At 41.8% G+C, this 19,777-nt stretch overlaps 2 protein-coding genes and 1 long non-coding RNA gene across 4 annotated transcripts in view; 2 read left to right on the forward strand and 1 right to left on the reverse strand.

Annotated features, from left to right (window-relative positions):
- The window catches only part of LOC138975955 (uncharacterized), a 149,852-nt gene that overhangs the window by 56,687 nt on the left and 73,388 nt on the right, over nt 1-19,777 (forward strand). The window lies entirely within an intron of this gene.
- On the reverse strand, nt 725-5,733 carry LOC138975921 (complement C1q tumor necrosis factor-related protein 3-like). The gene is made up of 4 exons (XM_070348685.1): nt 5,345-5,733; nt 2,626-2,768; nt 1,625-1,783; nt 725-1,315 (listed from the first exon to the last, which is right to left on the reverse strand). The coding sequence occupies exons 1-4, from the start codon at nt 5,583-5,585 to the stop codon at nt 1,211-1,213; spliced, it is 648 nt and encodes a 215-aa protein (XP_070204786.1). The 5' UTR covers nt 5,586-5,733; the 3' UTR covers nt 725-1,210.
- Nucleotides 9,516-17,351, forward strand: LOC138975950 (uncharacterized). 2 transcript variants are annotated; one of them, XM_070348729.1, is made up of 5 exons: nt 9,516-10,341; nt 11,481-11,608; nt 13,400-13,518; nt 14,821-14,954; nt 16,353-17,351. In XM_070348729.1, exons 1-4 carry the CDS (start codon nt 10,048-10,050, stop codon nt 14,952-14,954), a joined length of 675 nt encoding a protein of 224 aa, XP_070204830.1. In that variant the 5' UTR covers nt 9,516-10,047; the 3' UTR covers nt 16,353-17,351. The 2 variants fall into 2 exon arrangements, with proteins under 2 accessions (XP_070204830.1, XP_070204829.1); XM_070348728.1 differs by lacking the exon at nt 16,353-17,351 and having other exon boundaries at nt 9,518-10,341; nt 14,821-16,070.

The raw sequence follows: 19,777 nt of genomic DNA on the forward strand, positions 1-19,777 counted from the left end.
ACTAGTACTTTGCCCTTTTTAAATAAAAAAAAAGGCAATAGCACGGACACAAACATGGTAAATCTAATCGGGCAGGATGGTATCTTCAATGTCTCCGGCAACTGCTGTGCAGGTCTTGTGTAAGACACAGCCTTGGGATAAGTGTGTAAGTGGAACAATGACCGCATGTCCAAGACACTTTGGCCACACGATCATGTTGGAATAAAACAACAACAACAACGACAACGACGACGACGACAATAACACTTTTCGTGAATGAGCCAGTCCTCATGAATATGATAATTATAACGCACAACAGCCAAGCAAGCCGGAATCTGTCTAGTGTTTGGCTCAACTGTATTGACAGAACAGCTGTAAGATATGAGCAAACCGTTAAACGTACACACACACACACACACACACACACACACACACACACACACACACACACACACACACATACGCACGCACACACACACACGCACGCACACACACACACGCACGCACGCACGCACGGACACACACACACAAACACACGTACGCACGCACGCACGCACACACACACACACACACACACACGTACACACATACACACACGTATGTTCGCACAAACACACACACACACGTACGCATGCAAGCACGCGCCCACACAAACACACACACACGCACGCGCGCGCGCCCGCACACACACACACACACACACACACACACACACACACACGTCGAAAATGCTATCAATGTGATCTCTAGTGCTCGGTTCATTTATTGAAAGAAGTGAAGAAAAACAATTAAAAGTAAATCGGGAACATCAAGGATGACTGGGAGGGTGTCCGTTTTGAGTTTTGGCCATTTGGTTTTGAATTTGTTTAAATCTGACACCCAATTCACTCTCTGCCAGACTGTTCTTTGACACATCGACTGAAAGTATAAATACCCCTAAAGCAACTTGTTCTTTCTGTCTTTCCTTTCTGTATTTCACTTTCTTTCTTTCTTGCTTTCAGCCCTAAGAGAAACATAGCACGGCAATATTCCGGCTTGTTATACAGTGAAACTTATTGTTTAAATACCATGGTATCAGATATGTTTTCTTTATAAAGTCGGTAAAAAAAAATTCTCCAAGCTCAGACTTCCTATTTTGGAAGCATCGATTTTCTCAGACATTTTTTTCAGTATTAAAACAAATAGACCCGTCTTTTCACAACTCTAACGGCACCGCCGGGACGACACGTGTCTAAGTAGCCCTGAGCAGATAGCCGGCCAGTTTGGTGTGCGCCCAACCCCGGACACTGGTCACCCCGTCGTTTTTCTTCAGCCACACCCGCTCACCTTTGGTCAGCTGAAAGCAACACACGTCAACGTGGGAGTGATTATTACCTTACACTGATGCTGTCGTGGTGTAATGTGTATGAACGGCTATTCCGATCAGGCCAGTGTGTGTGTGTGTGTGTGTGTGTGTGTGTGTGTGTGTGTGTGTGCGTGCGTGTGTGTGCGTGCGTGCGTGCGTGCGTGTGTGTGTGTTTCTTTGTGTGTACATATATATAAGAGCGCGCGTGTTTATGTCTGACTGTCTGTCCATGTATGTGTATGCCTGTCTGTCCGAGTATGCGTGTCTGTGTGTTTCAGTGCGTGCCCCCTTTATGCCGACCTGTACGATCCGAGTGGAGTCTCCAGTTTCTATGGCTGTGGCGTCAGTGGCGATGGCGGAGTCGATGTCCACCCCCTCTTTATCCAGGTAGACGTAGATGTGGCCTTTTGGGTGTGGCGTTACCTTAACGTGGAACAGGTACACGCCGGTCACAGGGGCCTGCAACAGCACAAGTCATACTGTTTTCAGACACACCAAGCTTCTGGCCATGTTAAGAGGGGAAAGCTTGGGGCACAGGAATGTATTGTCTCTCTGTCTGTTTGTCTGTCATTATTTCTCTCTCTCTCTCTCTCTCTCTCTCTCTCTCTCTCTCTCTCTCTCTCTCTCTCTCTCTCTCTCTCTCTCTCTCTCTCTCTCTCTCTCTGTTTGTTTGAGCCCGCGTGCGTGTGTGTGTATGTGTGTCTGCGAAACAGAGGCATAACTTTTCGAGATATTAAACATCCGACTGAAGCAGTGTTATGTGCTTGCACTGCTCTCTCCTCTCCCATCACTCCCTCTCTCTCTCTGTCTCCACTCCCTCCCTTCCTCCCTCCCTCTGTATCTCTGTCTCCGTTTGTCTCTGTCTATCTCTCTCTATCGGTCTCTGTCTGCCTGTCGCTGTCTTTCTGTCTGTCCGTCTGTCTGTCTGTCCGTCTGTCTGTGTCTTTCTCTATCTCTCTCTCTCGGTCTCTGACTGTCTGTCGCTGTCTGTCTGTCTGTCGCTGTCTGTCTATCTGTTTGTCCGTCCGCCTGTCTGTCATGCTGTCATGCTGTCTGTCTGTCTGTCTGTCTGTCAGTCTGTATGTCTGTCTGTCTGTCTGTCTCTCTCTCTGTCTCTCTCTCTCTTTCTTTCTCTCTCTCTCTCTGTCTCTGTCTCTGTCTCTGTCTCTCTCTCTCTCTCTCTCTCTCTCTCTCTCTCTCTCTCTCTCTCTCTCTCTCTTCCACACTCGGTTTCTTCCATCCTTTCTTTTCTAGAATAAGTGAAATCACCCAGAAAAAAAGATGTCATGATCAACTCTTACCTGAAACATTCCATTGTGCAGATTGTAGGCGTTCCCAATGTTGGTGACGACGCTGTCAAACTTGATGATCTCGTGGTCGAGCACGCCGTTGTGAGGGTCGTCCTTGAACTGCACGTCGAAGGCCACAAAGGGGGACTGCAGAGCTGGCAGGACAGTACTCCATTATTACAAACTGCTGTTTGCTCAAAGGGGGACTGCAGAGCTGGCAGGACAGTACTCCATTATTACAAACTGCTGTTTGCTCAAAGGGGGACTGCAGAGCTGGCAGGACAGTACTCCATTATTACAAACTGCTGTTTACTCAAAGGGGGACTGCAGAGCTGGCAGGACAGTACTTCATTATTACAAACTGCTGTTTACTCAAAGGGGGACTGCAGACCTGGCAGGACAGTACTCCATTATTACAAACTGCTGTTTACTCAAAGGGGGACTGCAGACCTGGCAGGACAGTACTCCATTATTACAAACTGCTGTTTACTCAAAGGGGGACTGCAGACCTGGCAGGACAGTACTCCATTATTACAAACTGCTGTTTACTCAAAGGGGGACTGCAGACCTGGCAGGACAGTACTCCATTATTACAAACTGCTGTTTACTCAAAGGGGGACTGCAGACCTGGCAGGACAGTACTCCATTATAAACTACTGTTAACTCAACTGTTTACTCTTAAACGCAAAGAAGCTCTTTTTATATTCTAGAAGCTGTTTTGGGCAATTCCAAAAAAAATGCTCACCTAAGCCTGAAATTCAAAATGGAATTGACGGCTTTTTTACCGTACATATGCCATGAGAGATGTTTATAGTTACTCATACTACTCATCGTTTGCCTCTTATTTACTCCCCTTGCATGCCGCCATTTTGTTTTTGATGCCATTTGGGAACGCGCCGTGTGAAGTCAATTTATGACAACCTTTAAGAATGTCATCGCGTGTCCTAATTTTCATTGTTTTGGTTTCGAAAATTAGTCAGAGTTGCTAGAGAAGCCTTAAACTATCGTTTGATCTGTTTTTCAAATATCTAATGATAATACTTTTTGAGATATATTCGAAACATTTTCCACCCCGAAATGGTGCCACGTCAGTGACGTTTTGGGTATAAAAACGTTTTGCGGCGATAAACCGATCGGTCGAATTTATTTCTTTTTTTGAGTTTTCTTAGCTTTTTAATGGAGAAGTCCAACCATGTGATTTGTGTTTGTTTGTCCCCATTTTGTTGTGCACAAAGTGCGTCACTGACGTGGCACTGTTTTGTAACGTCTGTGTCATTTTGGTTCCATGTGTACTTGTTACTGGTAGATTTGAAAAAAAGTCTTTACGATATTCTTTTATTTTCTAACTCAGGTAAACACAGTTGTTACTGGAGAAAACTGAGCACAAAAAGGAGAGCATTTGGCCTTTATTTTTAATTTTTAGTGCAATTAAACCGAATGATTTGTAGGGGGTATGATCCCCCCAAAATGATCAAAACGCTTTTATAACTGTTTCAGGTAACTCATCATATTAAGTAATATATCATTGGAATGGTCAAACATTTAACTAGTTAACCTTTCAGAGATGACGTCATTGGGTTGCTACGTCATAAATGACCTTGACCGGTGACCTTCAGAAATGACCTTGACCCGGAATACTTTTAATTTGTTTGCTGGAGGTGTATGTTTCTTTGATGTGTATCAATATATGTAGAAAATGTCCAATTCAAATGATTAGTTCACAAGTTAATTAGATGGGCAATCATGGTGTCGGTAGACCAACGGGCGGACCAACGGACAGACAGACGGACGGAGAGACAAAGAGCCGAATAGTGGTTCAACAATGGCTGAGATGATCAATAATCAGTTAAAAATCGTCCGTGTGAAACTACCTATATTTTAACACCCAAAAAATATTACTATTGAACATTGAATTCACACGTGCCACGTCAGTGACGCTCAAGTGCCACGTCAGTGACGCTACATATTAACCGCTTGTGGGAAGGATACATTTGATATTTGCAATTTTTTTCATATTTCAGTAAGTATGATATGGCTTGACTATGATCTACCAACAATCACATGATTTAGTTGCCTAAACTCATAGAATTTTAGAGTTTCGCTTAGTGAGTGAAATGCAGGTGAGCATCAAAATCAAGTTAAGTACCCTTAGCTATTTTTACCTTAACATTTTTCACCTTGGGTAGGAAGGTTATCATATTTGGGGAAATCTCTGCACAAATTTGAGTTAATAAAAGCATCATGAATATTGCTTTTATGGCAAATAATGTCTGATTTTTTTGTGCGAATGCCACGTCAGTGACGCTGGAATTGCCCTATTTATATTCTACATGGCTTTTTCACACATGCAGAAAGCACAGAAAACCGAAAACCAATTAAGATTAGCAAATAATTGATCGGTTTTTTTTCTTAAAGACCCTCACAAGATTACAATTCTTAAGTGATATGTAATCACAAGAACGAGAGGTTATTTCCTGGAAATTCAATCTTTATCGATCAACAATCGACTGGAAAACGCAAATTCTACGGGAAGAACCTTGCAGAGCTGACAATTTGTATTTATTTATTTAAGAACACTTTTGGGGCACTTTGGTTTCACTTCGGAACAACTAAAAATAAAACACACATTCACATGTAACATTATCTTCTGCCGAAAAATGGCTAGCGTTTGGTCGTCAAGAACAAACAATCCACTGCCAGTGAGTGATAGTGTTACTAAACGGTCACCCACCCATCTGGTTCTTCAGCGTAGTAACAGATTGCTGCAGTTCTGTGATAGTCGCTGCCTTCTGACCCAATAGCGTCTCCATGGCGACCATTTTGTTGTCCTGTTGCGTCACATGGGCCGTCAATGACGTCATCTTCTGACTCAACTGTTCCACCACAGTTTGCAGCGCGTTGACGTCATCAGCTGTTTGAATCAGTGGTATAAACGCTCCGAGTAACAACAAAGAATAAATGACCACTGCCATGTTGTGACTGACTGAACTTTGTAAGGTGCACGAAATGCCTTGACTGCTACTTTTTCACAACTTAACAGCTCTCCTGCTCAACGTCGGATATAAATTTAATAATGTGTGTTTCGTTAGCACGATTTCGCCCTACGGCGTTTTGGACAAATCTCTCTTGACTAGTACAGTAGTGTAGTGAACGGGAACAATGGAAACCCCTTTTTAAGACCCCCGATTTAAGACTCCCCCCCTTTTAAGACCCTGTTTTCTCAGACTTTCTGTTCATAACCTCTGTTAATTTACCCCCATTTTAAAACTCCCTCCTTTTTAAGACTTAATTTTCTGAGATTTGTGAAGGTCTCAAAAGGGAGGTTCCACTGTACTGTTATCCTACAGTTATCTTACACCTGGTACTGTTATTGTCAACAGAGAGCTCGACAAACTACGATTGGCCAATTTTGCAGGTTATCTTTGTGAGAAGTGTACCTTGATATCCATTTATAGAAGGTCACTTTACAATAACAAGTACTGCCCATCACTACCTTCTTTATTTCTAGCTGTTTCTCCTTGAACCAGTAGCAAAAACATGCGTGCGACTGTGAAAGTGGAAAAGGAGCCGTCAGGGGCACAGGCACTCGTCACGAGGTGGGCGGGGCCTATGTCTTGGGTGTCATTTGTAATGGACGGTCGTCTTTTCTTATGGTTTATAGTAGTAGTCTTGAGAGCGCACAGGCCCCGCCCACTTTGATCCCGACCCGCTCGTGACGAGTGCCTGTGGTCAGGGGTGTACATGTGGGCTGCACAAATACTGAAGAGTTTTTTTGTTTTTTTTTAAGTTTTGTAATTTGTTCTAGCAAATAACTTCCTTCCCATGTTAACCATCACATATCGGTCTAGCCTTTTTAACATGCCATGAGCATTGTCCCACTTGAACACATACTAAAAGTCAACAGCCTGGATGCATTCTGTGCTGAGAAGAAGATTGCAACCGAATCAATCTCGCAAAAAGACACCTATATATACTTTCTTCGTGTTAGCACGCTTAGCACGAAAGCTTTATCCGGTTCACAGACACTAAAGTCTACATTTAGCCCACGCTAGTATCTTCCTACAGCTAGTTTTGACATTCAAGTCCAAATCATCCTGCAGGAATATGACATCCCAAAAGATCCATTCCCACATCATGGATTTGGAATCCCGGCCACGCCTGGTGGGTTAAGGGTAGAGAATGTTCCGATCTCCCAGGTCAACTTATATGCAGACCTGCCAGTGCCGTAACCCCTTCATGTGTACACACTAGCACAAGACCAAGTACGCACGGTAAATATCCTGTATTCCATGTCAGAGTTCGGTGGGTTCTATAAGCACGAAAACACTCAGCACGCATCCCCCAAAAACGGGGGAGTTTTATTATAATTATAGAATGTATAAAGAGAATTTTGAGTTTGAAAAGTACTTGTCTATCCTGCCGGTTAATTTAGCAAACGCTGTTTTAAAATTTAGAACACTGAATCATAAATTGCCTATACAAAAAGGTAGGACTCTTGGTGTTCCCAGACAAGACAGAATCTGTCACAAATGTTCATCAGGTGACCTTGGGGACGAGTTCCATTATATTTTTGTATGTCCTTTTTTTACCAATTATAGAAAACAGTTGTTACGGTGCTATTATTATGCCCGCCCCAATTCAGTTAAATTCAAAGAGCTTTTTTCCACTACAAAAAAGAGTTTATTGCTAAAACTCGCAAAGTTCATGACACTTGTCATGGACTGTTTGAGAAGCGAGTAAAATTTAATTCTCTTTTAGCTTTATACTCCGTTATCTGTTTTGTGTTGTTGGTAATAGTATTTTTGTCCTGATGTTAACTCACCCTCCACCCCCCCTCCCCCTTCCCACCATTTCCCATAGTAAAGAAATGTATTTAATCACTTTGCACTTGTAGTGTTTTATTATTATTATTATTATTATTATTATTATTATTATTATTATTATTATTATTATTACTATTTATTATTATTATTGTTGAATTGTTTCTTGTATTGTTTTTGCTCTCCCTCACCCCTCAACTCCCTTTTCTGTACATAGTCTGATTTCTTTTTGTTTTAGTTCCTTTTATTTGGTGTTGAATGAAATGTGTTTTTACTGTGTTTTTTAATTTTCCATGTACCCTCACGGGGTTTTATTGGAATAAAACTTGCCTTGCCTTGCCTTGAGTATGCCGCTGTCTAAACAGCGGGGAAAAACTGTCATAAACCTAAAAAAACAACCTCTCGTGCAAAACACGAGTATACGTGGGAGTTGCAGCCTATGAACTCAGAAGAAGAAGAAGGAGAAGAAGTGATCTTTGCAAAATAAATTCATAAAAAATTCTTTCTGCACATGAAGCGGGCAGGCTGTTGATTGTAGGTATGTGTCCAAGTGGTAGGATGCTTTTATCTTACGTCAAAGTCTGGTCACATCTGTGGTGCTGTACACTATTGTGTACTGCGGGAGGGAATGTATGTTTGAAACTAAATCACTGGCTGACTGCTTCCAGCTGTGGACGCCAGCAGACCCAATGCATTCAACCTTTATAAAAACGTGTTTAGCTTTCCTGCACAGTCACATCATGTCACTTCCATTGTCCCGGCGCGTACCACTGCTGTGCTGCCAGTCAATTTCAGTGCCAGCGTCTACATTCGGTGTGGTTTCTGCAAAGAGAGAGCCTGTTAGCAGTAAAGCTCTAAAGAAACTGTAAAATCAGGCAAATTAGAAAATGGAGATAAAGCCTGACATTAATTGGGCGCAGTCGACTTCTCGAATTCTACTTGAAGAGTTGGCACTGGGTTTTCGGTTAAAAAAAGACTTCGCAAAGTCCTCGCCAAGTCAGCTTCGGGCTCAATAGACGAATTCTAAAAATAACATCGTCGGGTTTGTGTGTCTTGTGGGAGAGTGACCTTTTCTTGCAAAACCTGTGCAAAATTTTGCTCAATTTAAATGACAGTGTTGCCTCAACTATTATAAATATAAAAAAACAAAAACGGATATGACGCCATCAAACAATTTATAGAAAAAGTGAGAAAAACATCTGAGGACAACATCTTGAAGAATTTGAATATGAAGTCGTATGGTGATCTGTCCATTTTAAGGAGTAGGATGGGAGTAAGGGGCTATGGAGGGGGGATGGCAGGGAGGGCTATAAGATTATTTTCACACTTTTCACAAGGTTCACTCCCGAGTGTTAATGTGTGATTGACAATTACTTGCGGTGTAGAAGAAATGTTTCTGGCATAAGGGGCATACAGAGGGCACTACAACACTCACGTCGAAAAATCTATCCAATGTCAGTACAGACACGTCCATCTGGATGAAAAACACTTAATATTCATTCGCTTCATCAAGGGGCTCTAAGTCCTCAATTACTAACTGCGCTTACCTGATAGTATGTCTAAATTCCAAAGTCTCAAGAACGAACACATAATGACCATAGTGCACCACTGCTATTCATCTTTAAAGCTGAACATCACCGTACACCTGCAGATCAGAAAAAGGAACAGGAGGCGTACACCGCTATGGGTTAGCACCGTACACCAATTTTTCACATTTGCTGTCTTTGAAGTCAAAATTAAAAGCAAAACAATTACCACAGAGGCAAAACTCTTGGCACAATGCTCCCCAGACATATTACTCAACTTGTTCGAACTGCTGTAGCAGTAGGGGCTTGTTTGAATTATTATAATAAAGTCAAATCTTCCATACTAAACTTCACATAAAGAGGGGGTTCTATTTGGAAAAAGTTCACGTAGGCCCTATTTGATAAAGAAAGGGTTTCTACAGTTGCCAACTCAAACTTGCCAATATACCAAAAAGCAGTTCACGCATTCTAGCACATTTTGTGCGAGCATTCCGCCTTCTCTTGCCTCAGATTGTCAGCGGCGCGGGCGATAGGCATTGGACAGGGCGTACCTTCGCATGGCGTAGTGTTGCCGTACTGATTAATTAAATCGCGAGTATCACGTCACAAAGCATGTCAAAATAACATTTGAAAACATACGAGGCAAAAAGCATCTGAACGAATCTACGCTTGTGTGTTTCTCTGCATATTTTCGCTTGACATTTACCGAAGCAGGCTAATTCTAATTCTGCCGGTGTGTGCGTGTGAGTCAGATTTGTTCCAAGGACACTGCATGTGTCCGAGAAAGAGAAGCCGAGTTGATTCTTCGTATTTTTCTAAACGCTTTGCCAACGGATTCGAGCAAAGCATTTACTTGAGCAAATGTGTCATAACCTTTCGTCTTTTCGTGCCGTGCACAGTCAAACCTCTAAAAGCTGTGTCGCTTTGCAGACCTGAAAACGCAGGCTCGGGTCCTTCCCTTTCACATACGCCGTAGATGTATGGAAATGCGAGGTCTATAAGAACCACGGTTACTTTTCACGGCGCACTCCACCTGCATCCTGGAAACATTTGGAGGCGGAAAACCTGGCTTCAACCCATTGTCGAGGATGGAATTGTTGTGTGGTGCCAGGCGGGTGTTACTACTTGTGGGCGCAGTGCTAGCGACAGTGGTCAAAGGACAGACCCCCTTATACCCTAGAAATCTGGGTTTTGTGTACGGCAATGGATTTGCGAACGCCACTGTTCGGCTGGACATCTTCATCGACCTGATCTGTCCGGACAGCCAGGCGGCACTGCCCATTGTGGTCAGGCTGACTGACCTGTACGGACCGGACAAACTGCAGCTCGTCACCCATCTCTTCCCCCTGCCATACCACAGGGCGGGATTCTATGCTGCCAAGGTGAATATTTTGGGGTAAGGGTTGCATTCTGTGTGTGGGGGGGGGGGGAGGGGGTAGGGGGGTTGCAGTGTGTGTGTGTGTGTGTGTGTGTGTGTGTTTGTGTGTGTGTGTGTGTGTGCCGTTTGTCTTTTAATCTGTGTTCATGCAAGTGTACCCCCTCCCCACTCTCTCTCCCTGTTTGTCTGTCTATCTGTTTCTGTCTGTCTGTCTGTCTGTCTGTCTGTCTGTCTGTCTGTTTTTCTCTCTCTCTCTCTCTCTCTCTCTCTGTTTTTTATTTCTGGCATCATAACACGGTGCCTGACTTCCCTCAATTTTATGTTTTAGACAAACATCGACAGTTGTATTACTCTTCTCTATGCCTATTGTGATACTTCTATGCCATTAGTGCTGCACTAGTTGAATGTCAGGAGAGGCAAAGGTTGTCTGCTGGCTGTGGAGTCATTACGCTTACATGCATGCAGACTAATGAGTCTGATCCATAGCTAATGTTGCACAAAACGTACAATGCGTTTTTTAGGGTGGTTATGCCTGTTACAATTTCGTTTGATACAGCCTGTTTGGTTTTTTAGAAACAGATCGTTCAATTCGTAAATAATACTAAATCGGACCTTTCTAAATCCACCAACCTAGCACATCTTTTGAGGGACAGTCTTATTGTGTCAACAGACAAGTGTTGAAGAGTTTTTGTGTCGATCTACGAAGGTGGGAACAGTTATGTGACACCAATGTTCAGTCCTTTCAAAGCTCACGATGTATGCCAAATGGTGAAAAGAAAATGTTTTTTTTTAAATGTCTGCCGTTAGCCCTCCGGGTAATTAGTCATACTAACAGGTAAAAATAATATAACACATGTTCTGTCCTTTCAAACATATTTTTAAAAAAAATCACATCCTCTATCTGGTTCCCATGTAGTGATGTATTTTGAAATGCTTGCAATGTACTACACGTAGACAATTAGTCTTTGCAAATATATTCAGTCTGTTTTTGGCAGGCTAGATTAATATATGAAAACGACATTGATTAATGAAATCAATTAAACGCGTGTCAACTGAAAATCATAATATCACTCGCGTGACAAGAAGGATTCCATTGGTACTGATCTGTGGAGAAGTGAGCCTGTTCTGTTCCCTTTGTGTCAGGGAGCACTGGTGGTGGACGTGCTGAGTCAGGGTCACGGCACGTACGACTGGTTCACCGCTGTGTTCGACACCATGGCCTTCCTGCACAACAGTGCCATACACTACCTCTCCGACGCCAGCCTTGTGCTGTGAGTACTCGCCTTTCGGAACGTTGTAGGGGGGTTGGGGACGGTGCGGGGCTGTGGGTATGAGGGGGTGGGGGGGGGGGGGGGGGCTGGAGTGTATGAGACGATGGGGTGGGGGGGGGGGGGGGGGATATGTGTTCAATGTCGCAATAACCTAACGTACAACTACCCGTTCCCTTTGCTTTGATACCCGCCGCCTCACACCACCCGCCACAAGAGAGAGAGAGAGAGAGAGAGAGGGAGAGAGAGAGAGAGAGAGAGAGAGAGAGAGAGAGAGAGAGAGAGGAAGGAGAGAGAGAGAGAGAGAGAGAGAGAGGGAGAGAGAGAGAGAGAGAGAGAGAGAGAGGAAGAGAGAGGGAGAGAGAGAGAGAGGAAGAGGGAGGGAGAGAGAGAGAGAGAGAGAGGGAGAAGAAGAAGAAGGAGAGAAAGAGAGAGAGAGAGAGGGAGAGGAAGAGGGAGGGAGGGAGGGAGAGAGAGAGAGAGAGAGAGAAAGAAAGAGAGAGAGAGAAAGAGAGAGAGAGAAAGAGAAAGAGAGTGAGAGGGAGAGAGGGAGAGGAGAGAGAGAGAGGGAGAGAGAGAGAGAAAGAGAGAGAGGTGGGGGGGAGAGAGAGAGAGAGAGGGGGAGAGAGAGAGAGGGAGAGAGAGAGAGAGAGAGACTCAGACTCAGACTCAGACCTTTATTACAAAAGGATAAAGGTTTTAGGCAAAGCCTATTCTTCCAACCTGTCCTTGAGAGAGAGAGGGAGAGAGAGAAAGAGAGAGAGTGAGAGGGAGAGAGGGAGAAGGAGAGAGAGAGAGGGAGGGAGAGGGAGAGAGGGAGAGGGAGAGAGAGAGAGAGAGAGAGAGAGAGAGAGAGAGAGAGAAAGAAAGAGAGACAATGACAATGACAATTCTTTATTTTACGAGGGTAACAGAATAAGCATTGGTATACTTTTTTGCATCTGGCCCTCGCCCTAAAGAGGGACTAAATCTACTATAATAACTACTACTACATACATACATAATTAGTGAAACAGTATAAGTTTATGTACATAAGCGCATTATATGAAACATTGTAGTTTATAAATGTTCATGACAAGGTGCAAAGCAAAAATTTGCAAGTCAATTAGAGTCAGAATATTATGCAATAGTACATCAACTCTGCAAGACAATGGATATTATGCAGAACATCATAATTTCATAAACAAAACAATAAATCAAAAGTGAGTGACTGTGTCCCAAAGGACATAACAATCAAGAATATACTATTTTCATTAAATGGGATATATATTTGTTTTTGAAAGAATCTGTGCTGGTAGCTTCCCGTAAGGCATTCGGAAGAGCGTTCCAGAGACAGCCACCGGAATAAAGTAGACTAGACTTAAATAAGTCTATCCTAGGAAGAGAAGTGTGAATAAGGTGGTGTGAATTCTTCAGAGAGAGAGAGAGAGAGAGAGAGAGAGAGAGAGAGAGAGAGAGAGAGAGAGAGAGAGAGAGAGAGAGAGAGAGAGAGAGAGAGACAGACAGACAGACAGACAGACAGACAGAAACAGAGTGACAGAGATAGCTTCAGTGTTTGTCTAAGTCTGTCCAAATCGGAATTGTTGCTTAAATGCAACTTGGATTATGACAACGATAGTATTGTTAGAAAAAAAGGAGAAGAAGATGATGAAGAAAAGAACAACAAAATGTGATTGCTGTTGCTGCTGCTGGTGCTGAGGATGACGATGACGACGAATACGACCCGACCCGAATAATCTTGAAGAATTAATGAAGTGACCAGAATGATTTTCATTTCTCTGTGCCCCTGTCCAGACGGCTGGCAAGGCTGGCTGACTACGTGTTGCCGGGGTCCGGTGGTCTATTCCAACAGATGGTGGACAGCAGGAGAGCGGAGAGTTACACGCGCGCCGCCTGGAAGTACGCCTGCTCACGTGAGTACAGCCACCATTAGGCACGGACCAGCAAGAGCAATGACTCTGACCTCAGTTGTTGCCTTCATACAAAATATCGGAAATAATCAGGAACAGCAGTGAAACTTTTTGTAGTTCATGTTTGTATTAGGGGAAGGGCTCCTAATATGGACCGGCTCCTAATATGGACCACCACCAACTAACGGCGCTAGAGCGCTCAAAAAAGTTTTATTCGCTGTATTGACCCTCTTTGGATAACTTGCACATGTCAAAACAGTTGCAGAAACACAAATCTCAAAACCGTTAGGCTTTTTCTCTTTTTTCACTTTTGGCAGCGTTCACTCTAAATTTGCCGCCTAAAACGGACTCGTTTCTGTCTACAGCCAAAGCTTTTATCAAACAGAAATGGCTATATATGACAGCTAAACCCGTATTTGTTACATTTTAGCAGTGTTGACCCCGAGTTTCTACTGCAAACAAAAAATAATAGCAAAATCTCAAAGTATGTGCGAGTCCCCTAATATGGACCACCTTCAACAAATCGAAGAAAATAAAAGCTAAAGGCTATTTTCATTAATCCATTAAGAAGCTTGCTGGTAATAACCTATAACTAGCCCTCGAGATTTAAAAAAAATGCAACGAAAAGTCTTCTTTTCGTGGAAGTTGATAATTTCACTTATTTTCACTCTGTTTTTGTTAAGCTTCTTTAGTTTCCTGGTGTGCTTCAAATAATGGTCTTATCAACCCGAAACAGATAAATCTAGAGCATATTTTAATTAGGCTGACTTGTACACTAATTTGTATCATGCTATTTTGAAATATAGGGGGCTTTTTACAGTGATTCGTGAAGGCCGCTTCACTGGTCCATATTAGGCGCCCAGGCTCCTAATATGGACCCTTTGTGATTTTTTCTGTATTTATTTTTTGCTGAATGTGTATCAAAGCTATTTTACTCTAATTAGGCCTAACGGTTCACCTAAGAAAGAAGGACTACCAAACACAAAATGAAACTTCTTTGCACGAAAACAAGCTAGTTATCAGCAATAAACAAAAAGTGGTCCATATTAGGAGCCCTTCCCCTACAGTTTTTTCATGGTGAGATAAACTTTTGACAGTTGCGATAACGCTCACCATCTCAGATCTGCCCATTCTTTTACATGGATCAAAATCATCCTTCCACTTTGACACATACCAAAAGTCAGTTGCCTTTGGCTGCTTCCTGTGCACAGTTGGGATTTTGCGATGAGTTAACGCTGGTGCCAATTGCAAAGTAAACTCATTAATCAAACTGCAACCTTTAAGTGTGCGATGCTGTGTGGACAGGCGGTGTATCGGAGGCCCCCACGTTCCTGGTCAACGACCGTGTGGTGGCGGCCACGGCCACCTGGACTCTCCAGCAATGGAGGGACCTGCTGGACCCTCTGATGGACGCTGGGGCCTCGCCAAAACCCCACTAAGTATATTACCAATAGCCTGTCAACTGCGTCTTTGCTTCTGTATTTTTAGTATGCAAATGCGTGTCGTGCTTTCAAAATTGCTTACACACTAGAGAGTATGTTATTTGTGGTTTTTCCCCAGGCTAAGACGCACACGTGTCTTAGTGCAAGACAAAGTGTTTTCTGTAATGTACAAGTAGTTCTAACAGAAAAATAGTATTGCATGGTTGCAAGAATTGTAGTTTATCATGTTGGTTCTGTGTTCATATATACATCATGTCTTTTTTTAGATTTGATTTTCCTTTAAAAACAAGAACAACAAAAAAACAAAATATAAAAAACAAACATGGATGGTAACAACAATTTGTGGTGGTTCAGCTTACCGTAAACATGGTGTTTGACTCACATAAGCGTAATCAAGTCTTGTTTTGAGCAGTGTTTTGCTGTTAGATGAAAAACTCAACGATGAGGTTTTCTCGGATGCTTTTTATGGCCTCAAAATTTCACATGCTGGTAGGTTTTGATAATATTCAGACAAAAGGAAAGTTCGATGTACCCTAGTCAATTTCAAGGTAACAGCGGGGTCATGTTAAGGGTAATAACAAACCGGGAAAACACCATCTTCTCAAACGTTTTTGAAGAGAGTTCTTTGAAACTTCATACACTTCCAGGATTTGATCATCTTCAAACATGACCCAAGTTCATTTGACCTTCGTTAAATGACAAACACACAAATTTGGGTAAAAAATTTAAAACAAAATTTCGTTTTCTTTTTTTGAAGATAGATCTTTCAAACTTAACACACTACCTGTATTAAGTTCAAGTTCAAATTTCAAGTTTGATGACCTCCACGCATGACCCAAGTCTGCTTGGCCCGCATCAAATGTCAACGTCACAGAATGGTTCAGTTATTTTTTTTGAAGCGATATATTTGTACCGTCAGTCACACACGTCCACTGTTTGATGACTGCAGAACATGGCAGTGTCGATCCTTCATGGTCACAGTCAGTCCGGGTTCCGGCCATTAAGAAGGAAATTATCATTTTCTAAGCTGTTCATAATCATTTAGCTAGAACAGCAGAGGATTTGATTCTGATTTATAATACACAAAACGAGGGTGAGTCGTACGAGTTAGCATTTAATTGAATTGTTTGTTTGCTTTGCCAAGCTGCGCACTCTCTCTCTCTCTCTCTCTCTCTCTCTCTCTCTCTCTCTCTCTCTCTCTCTCTCTCTCTCTCTCTTTCTCTTGTTTTGCATAATTGCTGATGTGTGTGTGTGTGTTTGTGTGTGTGTGTGTGTGTGTGTGTGTGTGTGTGTGTGTGTGTGTGTGTGTGTGTGTGTGTGTGTGTGTGTGTGTAGAGCTGTGTCCAGTCGATCACAAAAGCCGTGTGTGTATAATTATGTATATCCTAACCACAGATTTCAGTGCTGCATCAAGGGAAACCACTACATTCCGAATTGTGATCATTCGTCCAGGTCGACAGCCACATTACTGGTTATCTCCCCCAAGCTGCTTGTTCGATTGTAAAAAATGTTTTTCTGGAAAGAAGAAAACATTAAACAAGTCGAGTAAGGCGAAATTACTACATTTAGTCAAGCTGTCGAACTCACGGAATGAAACTGAACGCACTGTATTTTTTCACCAAGACAGTACAGCTTCGTCAATCCCCGCGAGAAGGAAATCGCTCACCTCCCACGTGCAAAACGCAGTGAAATTAACACGCCAGAATAGCGCGGTAGCGTATTGTGCTAAGCAGGAAAGCGCGCTTTTCTGTATTCTTGTTAACTTTCTGAGCTTGTTTTGAATACAACCTATCATATATATATATGTTTTTGGAATCAGGAAATGATAAAGAATAAGATGAAATCATTTTTGGATCGATTTCTTAAATTTTAATCGGAAGACTAATTAATCTTTCTTTCTTTCTTTATTTGGTGTTTAACGTCGTTTTACTACTATTTTTGTTAATTGTGATCACATTTTAAGAGTAAACATGACATATATATATATTTTGAGATTCAGAATGGGACGAAGAATGCGATGCAATCAATTTTAAATCTGTTTGCGAAAAATCGATTTTAATGACAACTTTAATGAGCAAACTCATTAAATAATTTTTAAGCCTCCAAGCTGAAATGCAATACCAAAGTCCGGGCTTCGTCGAAGATTACTTGACCAAAATTTCAACCAATTTGGTTTAAAAATGAGAGCGTGACAGTGCCGCCTCAACTTTCACGAAAAGCCGGATATGACGTCAGCAAAGATATTTATAAAAAAAATGAAAAAAACGTCTGGAGATACCATACTCAGGATCTCTCCGCATGTCAAGTTTCATGAAGATCGGTCCAGTAGTTTTCTCTGAATCGCTCTACACACACACACACACAGACACACATACACCACAACCCTCGTCTCGATTCCCCCCTCTATGTTAAAACATTTAGTCAAAACTTGACACAAATGTAAACAAGTCGCGTAAGGCGAAATTACTACATTTAGTCAACTTGTGGAACTCACAGAATGAAACTGAACGTGGTCCGCCGCTAGTGCAAAAGGCAGTGAAAGTGACGAGCCTGTTTGGCGCGGTAGCGATTGCGCTGTGCTTCATAGCACGCTTTACTGTACTCTCTTCGTTTTAACTTTCTGAGCGTGTTTTTAATCCAAACATATCATATCTATATGTTTTTGGAATCAGGAACCGACAAGGAATAAGATGAAATTTAAATTAAAACGATTCCGGAAATTTAATTTTGATCATAATTTTTATATTTTTAATTTTCAGAGCTTGTTTTTAATCCAAATATAACATATGTATATGTTTTTGGAATCAGAAAATGACGACGAATAAGATGAAATTGTTTTTGGATCGTTTAATAAAAAAATAATTTTAATTACAAGTTTCCAATTTTTAATGACCAAACTCACTCATTAGTTTTTAAGCCACCAAGCTGAAATGCAATACCAAACCCCGGCCTTCGTCGAAGATTGGTTTGCCAAAATTTCAATCAATCTAATTAAAAAATGAGGGTGTGACAGTGCCGCCTCAACTTTTACAAAAAGCCGGATATGACGTCATCAAAGGTATTTATCGAAAAAATGAAAAAAATGTCCGGGGATATCATACCCAGGAACTCTCATGTCAAATTTCATAAAGATCGGCCCAGTAGTTTAGTCTGAATCGCTCTACACACACACACACAGACAGACAGACAGACAGACACACACACATACACCACGACCCTCGTCTCGATTCCCCCCTCTACGTTAAAACATTTAGTCAAAACTTGACCAAATGTAAAAAAAGGAAGAAGGAGAAGAAAATATAAACAGTATCAGAAAATCTCATGATGATAATCATCATTGCTGCCGCTTGGACAACGTTCAACAGATGTGCAATTTCTGTTTTCACATCGAAGCCGTGTGAACGTTGTTCTATGTAGCCTGCAGGCTGTACTTTTGTTGTGTACATTGTATTTTGCAAAATTATAGTACATCAACCACAGTGACCTTTTTCATGAATAGTTAGAGTGATTTGGATGCCGGTATTTCAACCGATAAAGAACAACAACAACACTTGCGCGCAAACACACACACACTCACACACACACATACACACACACACACACACACACACACACACACACACACACACACACACACACACACACACACACACACACACACACACACACACACACACTCACTCACAAAAAACCTTCCAAGTTTCAAGTAAAATCTCTCTCTCTCCAGAGGTAGGATAGGATATAATTATGTACAAAAGGTAACAACTAATGCAGACTGAGACTGATGTCGATGCCCATAAGACGGTGTGTAAACATTTAAAAATTGCTTCCTTAATACCAGCAATCTTTTACTTCCTTGTCAGCTATTATACAAACTGTGATTCTTTGTGTAACAATAGAAAGCTTGTGACATTGACTGTTACAACAAGGTTGAAACAGTACATGAACCTGTTCTCACAATTTTTTGTCTAACTGTGAGCATCGATGTGTTTTTCACTGACGCGTTTTTCACTGACACTGTATGTTCAATTTGTGAAGAAAATAAAATACATGCTCACTGACTGTTGGTTTGATCTCTCTCTCTTTCTTCTTGTGCAAATGATATTTTAAATGTCATTCCCTCGCAAAATGAAAAGGAAGTAAAACCAAATTAAAAAAAGAGAGAAAAAGGGGGAAAAAAAACCCAGTCTCAAATCACTTTAAAACATGTTTCAAACATATTGTCAAAGCCGTATTTCCGGTGTTTATCAACCCATCTTCGGCTTCTACTCGTATCTAATGAATTTTGTCGTACTCCAACTGCCAAAAAAACAACCCACCGGAAAATAGTGGTGCTTTAATGTATAGCCTACTCTCCTTAAACAAGGTCAAGAAAATATATCAGTGTTTGTCTTGGAAGGATGTTGCTAGCGTACATTATTTGTTCAGAGTGTCAGCTTTTAACACACTGGGGACACCGTTCACGGTCAGGACCCTGTTGCACGTTTTGCGCCGATATTACAGGGCTTTGGAAACCATCTCATATTCTCCAAAAAGTGGTGTATGTTTACGTCTTTAGTATGCTGCAAATAAATTTTTCAAAGCAAAGTCCCTTTTTGGGGGATGTATCACAGTGAAATCTAGTCCTGATATATTATTGTTATACAGTATAATATACAATTTTAAGTCTGATGCCGACCGACAAAAGATAAAGGGAAATAGTTGTGCTTCAATACAATTATTCAGTGCAAAATAAATAATTGTATATTATAAATAATTTGTTTTTTTAGTAGTAATTGTCCTTGTCAACTCATCGTGCAAACACAATTATGCTGTTACTG

This window comes from Littorina saxatilis, linkage group LG9 (genome assembly GCF_037325665.1).
Source record: "Littorina saxatilis isolate snail1 linkage group LG9, US_GU_Lsax_2.0, whole genome shotgun sequence".
Classification (NCBI taxonomy): domain Eukaryota; kingdom Metazoa; phylum Mollusca; class Gastropoda; order Littorinimorpha; family Littorinidae; genus Littorina; species Littorina saxatilis.